At 37.6% G+C, this 12,814-nt stretch overlaps 1 protein-coding gene across 1 annotated transcript in view; it reads left to right on the top strand.

Annotated features, from left to right (window-relative positions):
• The first annotated feature begins 4,478 nt into the window (after positions 1 to 4,478).
• Robo1 (roundabout guidance receptor 1) overlaps positions 4,479 to 12,814 on the top strand; it is a 134,498-nt gene continuing 126,162 nt past the window's right edge. Inside the window, exon 1 of the mRNA XM_032899684.1 lies at positions 4,479 to 4,630. Coding sequence (XP_032755575.1) covers positions 4,511 to 4,630 — 120 coding nt within the window. The 5' untranslated portion in view covers positions 4,479 to 4,510. The remainder of the gene's footprint in view (positions 4,631 to 12,814) is intronic.

The raw sequence follows: 12,814 nt of genomic DNA, 5'->3' as shown, positions 1-12,814 counted from the left end.
CTTGCTTCTTTAAACATTCCCCTTTTGTGCAATGAAGATAGTAATCTCACTTTTTTCTGAGTTTGTTATAAGGATTATATAAGCTGATAGTGAGCAATGGGCACTTATTAAGCTCCTGTGTTGCTAAGATTACCACTGTAGTACATTTATCCTTGACTTGGTGACATGTTTCTCTCCCCTGAGGAGTCCTAAGTTTTTAGGTTCTCATTTTAAATTTTGATTTCATTAGATTAATTTTATTATGAAATGGGTGTTTAGCCTGCATGTATGTCTGCATACCACATGCATAACTGGCGCTTTAGAGGCCAAAAGGGCCAGAAGATGGCCTTGGATCCCTGATACTAGGTTTACCAGTGGTTGTGAGTCCTTGCGTGGGTAATGGGGACCCTAACTCAGGTCCTCCCCAATCGCAAACAATTTCTGTCCCTCTCTTTTCCCTTTGTTTCCTCCCCCTCACCCGTCTGGGTTGTTCATTCGTGGAGGTCAGAGGACAGCCAGAGCCAGTTGCTTCTCTCTTTTCACCATCTATGTTCTAGAGACAGAGCTCAGGCCGTCAGGCCTGTCCACAAGCAGCTTAACTGCCCAGCCATTTCACCAACCCTTAAGCCATTAATTTCTAAGACAAGAACTTCGGAGGGGACATGGTCAGGTCCTAACAGCACTTAGGGTTATGGTTTATGAAGTTGAAGGCCTGTAGTTCAGAGTTGTATAGTATGTGGTCAGGGAATACTGAGACTCTGAGATGTTCTTCAAATTACCAGGACAGGGAAGTCCTGAGAACTGGTGTGAAGACATATGTAACCATTTATAGGCGTGTGTACTTGGGGGAAAGACAAAGGGAGATTTATGTTTTACAGGACAGGGATGAGATAGATAGTTTTTTGGTTTCTTTTATTTTTCAAGGAAAAAAACCAAGGGGAACACTTTAGATGTTGGGATTCTCCTTCCTTGTCCTATCAGACTTAATGGGTTTCATTCGCTCCTCATAATGGGAAGGATTGGATATAGCCGACCTCCTGCCAACCTCCTGCGTATCCTAAAATAATTATCCTTTCTTCCATTTTAAAGCTTGGTGTAGTTTTCCAGAAGAGTGTTCTGCAAATCCTGACCCTTCCATGCACATGGACTTGGTTTCTTTGCTTTTTCTCTTAGCTTCTCCATATTATGTGGATATGATTCAGGCGTATCACTGGTGTGATTGTTTTGTTTTGGTTTTGGTTTGTTTTTTTTTTTCAGAAAATATTGGTAGTTATTTTGTTCACTGCTTATAATTAATACAAAGGTGTCTCAGTGAGTAAAGACACCTGTGAAACCGAGCCTGACAACCTGGGTTTAATCTTTGGTACCCATGTGTAGGATAGATGACCCTGACTCTCCCATGTTGCCTCAGACCCTCATCTATGTGTCATAGAATATGTGAACCCACATACATGCACATACATGAAATGAAATGTGATGAAAAGTTTTAGCTAAAACTCATCTAATGTTATCCAGGAACAGAAATAATTATAAGCTTCATTTTGCTTTAAATGAGTTATTAGAGTTAACCTCTTTCAAAAACACAAACTTCAGGGGATTGACTGATGCTATGCCTTCTTTTGTTTAGCAAAGAGAGAGACATGGAATACTTGTGAACTAAATGTGCATCAGTCCACAGACAAGAAGAGCCATGGCCTTAACACAACAGAAGATTTGACCTCAACAGCACTTTCTTTTGCTTTTTCTTTTTTTAATATTGATTGATTGATTGATTGATCAGTTGGTGGTATTGAGTGCTGTGTCTTTACACACATCAGCTTAGGGAATCAGATCCCATTACAGATGGTCGTGAGCCACCATGTGGGTGCTGGGAATTGAACTCAGGACCTCTTGAACAGCAGTCAGTGCTCTTAACCACTGAGCCATTTCTCCAGCCCTGATCAGCGATTTCTTAATTAATGCCTGCTGGACGTGTGAATGTTGTTTATTCGTTTCAAATTCATATCATAATTTAATTTGAAAATTGAGTTATTGTTTTAAAATCTTATAGTAATCATACATAGCAGTTACCTGGGATAAATGGAGAAAATGATAATTTTTAAAAAGATCCATGATTTGGAATTCCTGAGGATTTTAGGTATTTTTCTACTAAGATGCTGCCAGTCATTTGAATTTAATTTTTTAATTACTTACATATGGACACCGAATTTTCTAATTGAACAACTTAATTAAAATAATGTCATTTAATAATATGACAAGTATAGGTAAAATATTATTTTATTGAAGAAAAAGTCTTAAATTCATACTTTTATGAAACATTGCCTATAGCCATAAGCATTTCTGGACTTTTATACTTAACAGCTGCAAAAATAATTACATGAGCATTATCTAAGCAGTAATCTTTAATGGACTATGCTTTATTAGTTTTCTATTATAGTAGACCAAATCATACGATACACGGAAGGTACAGCTGAGTAATGTTAAACCTCTGATATTTCCATAAGACACTGTACTATTTGTCGGCTCATTGGAGATATGATCCTAATTTATAAATAAGATAAAGTATGATCAAGATTGTTTTAGTCTGCCACATAGAAAAATCATAAAGCATATTTGCTTTCATTTGAAAGGTATTTTCTTTTGGGTGTTTTAGGGGTCTTAAAGCATTTCAGGGGTGTTGTCCCTGATTAGTAACATGATCCAGTATGGGAGTTTGCTTCCTGTTAAGGCCAGTTAATTTCTATAAACTTTACGTTTTGTTTATTTTACATTCTTAACGTCTAATAACAGCATAGCTTAGAAATGGTGAAAGCCTTCAAGCTCTTGTTTATTTTTATAACGAGATGAAGACATCTCACTTCAACAAAATGCACTTTGTATCGGTGCTATTTTAAGATTACGGGATATAAAAGTGACCATTGCAACAGCTGGGGCCAGCTAGTTTCCTTTCCTCTCAATATTCTTTCCGAAGATAGGAAGAACTTGTTTCAGGATGCAGGACAAAAGCCCAGTTTGGCATGGGTACCATGGTTTTCCCAGTTCCATGAATATGGTTAGCACAAACAAAGGGAAGGAAAGAAGGGAAAAGGGGTGCAGTCCGTTTATAAACTCCTGGGAGGCAGTTAGTTTATTTGAGGCTAGGAGAGCAAACTTTAAAGTTGATTCTATTTTGACCATTGTTTACGCACAAATTTTCAGTATCCGAACTCTTCTTCATCCATTAAAGCATTTTTCAAAGCCACAGGGGTGAAAATGTATCCAGTGCAATGCACAACTGCAGTTCTAAAATTCTGTTTGGTCCTTTTTTTTTTCTTTTTAAAGATAAACACTGTTCACTCCAGATTTATGTGCTTAACTTACAAATAAACATCTGAAGTGTTCTCTTAATTTACTTTACAAAGATGGTTCCCGTCGTAGTCCACACAGGATGGAGGAAAATAAGTGAGGGAAACGTAACCATTTATTGGACTTTGTGATGATGTGTATGTCATCTTCCGTGCTCTGTAATCTAAACTGTAGGGAATAAATAATGAACGTAATATTACCTAGTAAAGAACATGCTTGTGAGTTAAGGCTTGCTGCTGGAATGTCATTCAGATCTCCTAATATTGAGGACCATTTCCCTGTATGAACTTGTTTTAGAACACATTATTTAATTTTCCCAAATTTTCCCTACAGTCACTAGGTAAATAATGCCTTTTATACAGTATGCTAATAGTGTATTACTGTCCAGTTGAGATGACATGAATAGATTGTTTACTCCTTTAAAATTTAGGGTTTTCAGCAGAAAGAAGATTAATAGTCTATTTTGTTCTAAATAGGTGTATGGATTCAATAAAATACCGCCTAACAAACATAACTTTGGACATAAATTCTGATGTTGTTAATTATAACCTGTGTATTCTAACTCCTTCCTGTCCACTGACAATTAAAAAAAAAAAACACTGATATTTTTAAGTCATTGGCCAATGTGTATCTGTGAAGATTTCATAGTGACTGTGTTTAAATTATAGTGATTATACAGTTTTCTATAAATCTGAGTTTATATGAAATCATTTAAATAGATGCTTTGAACTAGCTTCATCTGTATATTCAGTTTGTGTATGTAATTGTTATAATAGATAGGAAGCAATGTCCTGAAGATTTCTGTAAGTAATGGATTCAGTTACAGTTGGTGTATGGAAGAGAGAAATAAACATGGCGGGCAGAAATTCCTGCAATTCAGATCAAACACTAACTGTGAGGGCGAAAAGCAACAGAGCGCACATGCTTGTTGGCCTGTGAAGAACAAGAAGTAATCCCTTCTGAGTATGCTCACGGGACAAGGAACTTTTCTAAAGGGCAAATGCTGGCCATAGATAGGAGTTCTTTAAGCTACCCCGAGATAGCTATTAGCAGAAGTATATGCTAATTCCTGTCACTGTCACTGAAGCTCAGAGATAAGGACTGCGTGTTTCACTATTGAGCGTGATGATTTAATCTTGTCCTTACAGTACTACGGGATGACTTCAGACAAAACCCTTCAGATGTCATGGTGGCGGTGGGCGAGCCTGCAGTAATGGAATGCCAGCCTCCTCGGGGCCACCCAGAGCCCACCATCTCCTGGAAAAAGGATGGCTCACCCCTGGATGATAAAGACGAGCGAATCACTGTAAGTACTGAGTCCGGTGGCTGGGAACAGCTGCAGGGTAGCTGGGAGAACCACAAGCAAAAAGAGGGCATGGGAATCAGTTCTCAGAGATTAAAGCCTTACATCGACCCTCTGGTTCAGTTCTTGGTTAAAAAAGACGTGAAAGCAAGTGATGAGAATGTCTTTAGAAGTTAGTAAAGGATAGGAAATCTATTGCCAAATCTAAAGTGGAAGAGTTCATACTTCTATATATACTTAATAATTATGATTACTTGAAGCTTAGAACATTTCCATGTATTTCCAGTGAATATTACTACAAAATTCATTTACATAAGATACTTCCAGATCTCCTAGGTTACTTCAAGGGTTTGCTGTAGCCTGCACTTCTTTTCAACTTGCTTTTCTCTTCTATGTAGTTTAGTGTTGCTTCTGAAAATTAGAATCTCTTAACTATGTAAATTATAACCATGCTTCAATACAAAATGAAATGCCGCGATCACAGAGTAGATTTTAAATCTCTGTTTTAAGTAGAGAATATGGGATGCATGGCTTTTTGCCAGCCACAATTCCACGTTGTTTTCCCACCTATTTGTCAGAAAAGTGTTGCCTAAACACCTAGCCCAACATGCGCCTCGTTTCTATGGTTGCGTGGCTCTGTGATGGTGTGGTACGCCCCCTTCTGATTTCCTTTGCTCCACATATGCTGATTCTTCCATTGTTTGACACAAGACAACGTCTATGTACAGAAAAGACTACTGCCCATTTATTAATGAAGCTATAACATATATCATCACATGCATCTATGAAATATGCATAGTCTGGTCTTGGTCAACCAGTTAACCAAGCAGCATGATGAGGTAGCAGTGGGAGTAGAACAGGACCAGCTAGAGCCGTGATTAGGGAAGGAAATAAAATGTGTGGGGTTTTGTTTGTTCTGTTGTTTTTGTTGGTTTGTTCGTTTTCTTTTTTTCTCAGCACCCATCTGACTACAAATGAGCATCTCAGAATTGTTTGTAAGTCTGGAAACTAGAATAAGATAATTCAGCTTTATCACCTTTTTTTTGGTTGTGAGCTTAGCCTTTAACGGCTGAGCCATTTCTCCAGTCCTTTATCACCTTTTAAGAAGCATTCAGTTCGCAAACAAGTGAAAACTCTGTGTGACAAGTTGGCTTGAGCCAATGAAACCAAGAGCATAGCGGAATAGATACTGAGAATAAACCCTTTTCTGTTAGTGGTAACTGATCCTTTGGGTTCTGTGTACCATCAGCATAACGATATTTTACCCTTACATCATACTCCAGATCACATTAGTGTATACACTCTATAGTTCCCATTCCCCTGCCTTATTAATTCAGATGCACTCAAGGGTTATTATCGTTGATTTTCTCAAGTGTCTGCTGAACAGCTATAGGTATTTAATAGACATTAAAGTCAAAATTCTCAACACCTACAATGCAACATTAGGTAAACTGTGGTGACCACCCTGAACAAAATCAGCTACATAATTGTTATGTAGTTTTCAAAGTGTACAATATTGTTTAAAAAATAAATAGAGGGAGGTAGAGAAGGATTAATTAGAGATTGCACAAGAGCATAATGCTAAAAGGGCGATCAGAGAATGTCTCAATAAAAATATGGGGAGAAGCGAGTAGGGAAATGTGCAGATGATCAGGAAATGTGTATTTTGATTGGACAAAGCAGTTGATTCTAGACCCTAAGTTTGTCGACAGCTGGCATCTTCACTAAGGAGTAAGGGAAGAATCAGAGTGGATGACAAGAGCGAGTAAAGAAGAGCGTCATAGAATGTCCTGTCTGGAAACAGCCAACAGCCCAGTTCGTAATACCTTACAGATAACACAACCATTTTATGGAATCAGCTTTCGGGCTCCTTCGTGGGTTCCTTTCTCTATCACTCTTCTCCCCTCTATTCCATATTTTGAACCCTTCAACACTAGGTGGCAGAGGAGGGCTAGCGGGGAAATGGGACATTGATTTCATTAGACTACTTCCTGTTGATTAGGGGAACCAAATTCCATGGGGCACGGTTTGATCTTCACAGTCAGTTTATCCATTGCCTTCCTTTTTACAAATGGCCACTTGACAAACCCCAACAAGAGCAACCACCACCCCTGCCAGCAGGAGCAAAGGCTACACCCATCCCTAGGCTCTAGCATTTATAAAACCTTTCAAGAGTCCCCAGAATTCATACACTTGCTGAAACTATGTACAACTGGCAAAATCACTTCCCTGCTAGAGCATGAGGTAAATCATAGTCAGCTGTTGTGGGCAACCTAAAACAGCCCTATATCCTATACGTGGGATTATAACAAAAACATATTCCTATAACTTTTCTGTCCTAACAACACCAAAATTGTCACTACGGCTTTATATTCTCCTCTAGATAAGTTGGTCATTATGAGATTAGAAGTTATGAATGGTGGCCTTCTCAAAAGTAGGTATACTAATGAGGAGTTCTTAAAGTTATCCAGACATGAGATAAAAGGTGTATTGAACCAGTCCATTAGGAGGAGAGGTAGAGGAAAGAAATTAGATCCTGAGTATATTGTAAATTAGTACCCCCCCAAATTTTTCAACCATGTTGGATACAGTGCATAAGAAGTGGAGAGTCAAGGCATACCTTTATGGGTTGGCCTGAAAAAGTCAGGCTATGTGGATGTCATTAACTACAGTGCATTGAATGTAGATGATTGGGGTGTGGAACATATCAGGAGCTGAGGTTTAGACATGGTAATTTCCAAATGCTCATAAACTATCTAAGTTTATATGAAATAAGCAGTTGGGTATATGAGTCAGAAATTCAGACTTGAGGTTGAGGCTGGAGAATAAATTAAGTTGTGGTAAGCATACAAGAACTCATTTCGATGCAGTCCTCCCCTCCCTTTGAGCAGATGAAAGACTACTCCTGGCTTCTCAGGCAGATCTATTTGACTGTTTTGGCTTCGTGTATTTCGAGTGAAAGCTACCATTATTAAATCCCAGTATTTGAGTGAGCCTTGGCCCCACCATTCCTTTACCACCAGACAATCTCTCAATCAGTCAACTTAGACGCTAGAACACAGCTCAAGGTGCAGCACTGGATTATGCCCTAGAGAACTTTACACGCCTCAACCCTGTGCCCATGGCATGTGTGAGGGATGTAGGCTCAAATTGCTGACAGAAGTCACTACAGTTTTTCTAATACAAAATTGTCTATCCTGATGTCTGTGAGACTCACCAGGCATTTCATAGTTCATAATCCAATGTTAGAAACTGACATCATTTAGGGAATGAGTCTAGACAGAAAGGAAAAGATTCAGGACTTAGCTCTCGAGGAGACAGGCAAACTAACCAAAAAGCAGCAGAAACCTAAAGTGTGCAAGAATGAAAACTAGCCGTCCAGAGTTTTAAGGGAGGATCTGGAAGAATCAATTTCACTTGGTCAGTCAATTAATGTGAGGATTAAGGGTTGACCACTACATGTAGTGTCAGTCAAAGGTGACTCTGACATGTGGCATTTGGGGTGGGGATGTTAAAAATACTAAAACTAGGGGCTGGAGAGATGGCTCAGCAGTTAAAGCTACTCTTCCAGAGGTCCTAAGTTCAATTCCCAGCAACCACATGGTGTGTTACAACCGTCTATAATGAGTTCTGATGCCCTCTTCTGGCATGCAGGTGTACATGCAGATAGAATATTCACACATAAAGTAAATAAATAAATATTTTTAAGAATTATGGAAAAAATATTGAAACTGGTTATAGACTAGATAGGACTCTTTACAGGTTATAATATGGTAGATAAAAAACATAAAATGTACTAGTTAATTTTTAAGGTTATATTTTATGCGTTTCTACATGTATGTGGTCATTTTTATAACAAGTTTTATTGCATTCATAGTTCAAACCTGCTGTAGTAATATTTTTAAGCAAAATCTTGGAATACTCTTCCCATATCATATATTATATTAGACAATATTATGATTTTTGCCAGTCTTTAATTTATTGGAGTACCCTATTTATTTTCAATACCCAAAGGGATGCTATCCTCTAACATCAGCCCTTCAGTACCTTCTGCAGTTTAGAATCAATTTTAAAACCACATCTCATCAGGAACCAGACAATTTAAAGCGGTAATAACCTATGACTGTGAAATGATGCCAAGATGTTAATATATAAATAATTTTAAAAATCATTTAAATGCTGCCAAAATGCTGATCCACAGTAGTGTTCCATATGCCAGGAAGTAGCAACATCTGAAATTTTACTACTCCCAAGACCATCTGTGCATTTTGTATAAATTATGACCATTGAACTGTTAAAAAAATCTAGAAAGAAAATGCACATTTTTACACATAGAGAAATGAGTAGGCTGAAATCAGCAGTTTCCTCGTTTCAAAAATCTCTGTTCTTATTTAGATCATGCTGGTTTTTGTTTTGTTGGCTTCCTCTGGGCAAAAGTAAATGGAATGATAAAAGCGAAAGAAAGAAAGAAAGAAAGAAAGAAAGAAAGAAAGAAAGAAAGAAAGAAAGAAAGAAAGAAAGAAAGAGGGAGGGAGGGAGGGAGGCAGGGAGGCAGGCAGGCAGGCAGGCAGACAGACAGACAGACAGACAGGATAAGAATTTACATTCTCCATAGAATAGATGGTTGTATTTCCCAGGGAGGGAGGAGGAGGGAGGCAGGGAGGCAGGCAGGCAGGCAGGCAGGCAGGCAGGCAGGCAAGCAGACAGACAGACAGACAGACAGACAGAATAAGAATTTACATTCTCCATAGAATAGATGGTTGTATTTCCCATTCTGTTTTCAAATCCTGAAAAGACGTTCTTATGGCGATGTTGGTTATGTGGTATTTTACAAGGTTCTTCTTTCCTATGCTTTGCATCCAAATGATTGTTTTCCTTTCCCTTATTGATGTGCTCTGCCCAGTATGTTGCGAGCTGACAAGCGGGAGATCAAAGTACGCAATATGCTTAGGAAAGGCAGTTGAAGATAGCGTGGCTGTTGCGATAGTCCAGGTCCCAGGAATTCCTGGAGTTCTTTAATGTGGTGGCGTTTCTTTGTTGAAAATTTAAAGTACACATCTTCCAGCTGTGAGGATGAAGACACACCCTGCAGAAGGGGAAACGTAATTGAATTGTCGCTGCACCTGTAGTTTGGATACTCTTTACTCGTTTCTTTTCTCAGTGACCTAGATTCTGAGCCAAAGTTTAGATCTGTGATGCTCATAAACCACGGGTATATAAATTACACTTTCTTACTCTCCTACATGACATGAGAAGCTTTTCAAGCACTTTTGGCATGTATCCCTTAGAAAAAAGAGGCCTCATGAGGTGTTTGTCACAAGCACTCTTTCTTACTTTCTTTTCTTTCTTTTTAGATACCAGTACTTAAAGTAAGAGATACAGACGTAGTTTACTTGTCAGACTAGATAAAATTGTCTTGCTTGCATGTCTTTGAGAGCTAGTAATAATTGTTACGATGTATAAAATATTTAAATAAACCTCATAAAATGGTATTTTTTTATTTCACTGCATTTCACAAATATTATATTAAGTTCAAGGTATTTTATAAATATATCAAAATGGAAAAATAAAAACAAACTAATGCCAGATATTAAAGCAATAATTTTGTGTTCACCAAAACAAGTGGATTACTTTTGAATCAAAAAGAAGTTAAGTTTAAAATAGTTTAAACAATTGCAAACATTGTTCTAGATTATAAAAAGGCTCAATAATTCATTAAGCTGGTCACATACAAGATTAACACAATAAATGATGACATGTAGTTCATAAATCGCCTGAGAAAAACGCTGCTATAATTTTGGATTTCTGAACGAATGGCTAGTGATGAGTAAAGATGGGGGGAAAAGACAGTTTTTACAATTAAACATTATTAAACATCTTTGAAAGTTTTCCACAGATTGTATGATGGCTGACCTTAAGACTTTAGGATTCTGTCTATAAGCTTTCTGTGAGTCAGCATTATTTCTTTAATGTTTCTAGAGGGCAGGGGTTTCCACACAATTAGATAGGGACCTGGCATCACTTTCCCAACCTCCTGTCTCCTAATGAAATGATTGACACCCTAGTGGCCATGGAGGGGAGTGCAGGTACAGAGTTTAAAGAAATAGTTGATTTTTCATAAAGGTTCCTTGTCATGATTTTTACAAGGACCAATGTTTTATAAACTAAGATATTAAAGTTAACTATTGGGTAGTTAACCGAGCAAGGGTAAGTATAGCCAACCATCCGTGCCTGTGAGTCCCACATACTTAAACGTAACTAGCCATACGCCAGACATTAAAATGGGTCATGTGCAAATATTTGGTGATTTCACATATAAAACAAAGGCATTTATGAATTGTGATTTCTGTAGTTTGTCCTGGCAACAATATATCATAGCACTGTTAAAAAGGTATATGGTTTAACCTAAGGCCTGTGCTGTTTGACACTGTTCCTGGAAAGAAAGGAATAAATGTCTATTTATCCGAGATTTAAAAAAAAAAAAAAAAAAAAAAAAACTGTCGACAGACCAGCCAACGTAAGGATACCATTAAAGTTCAATGTTGTAAACCACTGAGCTTTGTTGTAGTTAATCACAGGAGTGTGAGTGGGGGATTATTTACAAGAATAAAAATGATTCAAAGACAGATACAGCACCTCAGTATGGTTGACAGCTCACAATAGCTGTAACTCTGAAACTTAATGAACAGCTTACAGACAATGCAGTGGGTTTGAGAGTATCTTCTGCAGACAGCTTAGTTGGTCTGAGCCACTTCTAGTCAGTTTGGGTGGTATAAGCCACTTATAAATATCTCGGGTAGTCTGAGAATATCTCTCCCCCATCTTTGCTGCTTAAACATGCTTGGAGAGGAAGGAGACTGGTGAATCTGATCAGTTTCAGGAACTTCCTGAAACCTTTGAGTGGTTTACTTCCCAAGATTAATGAGCTTCCCTGCAGGATGGAATATGATACTAATTTATCATCAAAAACAGTATTTTTATCTGTATTTATGAAATAGATCTAATAACCGATGTTAGAAACTAAGAGTTTTTATAAGTTAGTAAATGGGTATTAAAAGGAAAAATTAGTAATAAATCACCAAAAGCTCACCAAGTAAATATGGAGTCAATATTTATTGACTGTTAAAAGTTAGTATCTAAAGAATTGTATTCAGCTCTCTGTTTCAATGTACAGTGCAATGAATTTTTAAAAAAATTTTCTGAAAGTTACAAACAAATATAAGTTTAGACTTGTAGAAACATCAACAGCATAGTAACTATCATGTGATGACAGTGTACCTATAATAGATTATATTTATGGTCTCATTTTATCTACTTGATCACACAGAGTAAGCACTCTTCATTTTAGTTGGGAAAAGAAATCTCTCACTTCACGTTCTTAGGGAGCAAAAAGATGGTTGTTAAAAGCTTAGTCATGCAGCTATTACAGCCCAGGCTGTGTTCAAAGCCCTCCGTGCAGCAATGCTTTTATGATAGCAGCAACACTGTCAAGTAAATAGTGAGCCTTTTTGCTATGGCAGTAGCCACCTCCTAATTGGTTGGCAGTGGGGCTAGGAAGCAATTATCAGGTACCTATGGTTTGTTCATTGATAACGTTTTGTAGAGCCCTGTAGATTGTGCTACATGTATGATCAGGTATCATAACATAACACTGCCTTTTATCCACAAGTGTTTTTTATTTAGTTATTTTTATATTTGTACATGTATGCATCTGTGTATGTCTATGTGCAAGAATACATGCATGTGGAGAATAAAGGTCACTTATGTTCTGCTATCACTCTCTAAGATTCTTGAGGAGGGGTCTCTTACCTCATTGGTGCTCACAGCTAAGGCTGGTCTGGTTAGCCCCCAAGGCTCCAGGGTCTATGTGTTCTACCTCCTAGCTGTTGAAATTTGAGGCACACCTTACCACACCCAGAAATATTTTGCAAGTGTTTTGATGTTAGCTTTTTCCCAACTAGCCTAGTTACATTCAAGAATTAGTTCCTGTTATCTCTAGAAATGAAATCTGTAATGTAAGAAAGATCGATAAAAATTTCAAAAGCTTAAGACTTCCATAAAGAATACATTCAGATCAGATGAGTTCAACCAAAGATTAGGACTATTTTTTGTTTGTTTGTTTAGATGCAGTTTTGAAACATGTTTAGAAAGAATCCCACTGTATCAGTTCATTTTAACATGAGTATA

Source organism: Rattus rattus, chromosome 4, assembly GCF_011064425.1.
Source record: "Rattus rattus isolate New Zealand chromosome 4, Rrattus_CSIRO_v1, whole genome shotgun sequence".
NCBI lineage: Eukaryota > Metazoa > Chordata > Mammalia > Rodentia > Muridae > Rattus > Rattus rattus.
This window is presented reverse-complemented; position numbering and strand designations above follow the sequence as displayed.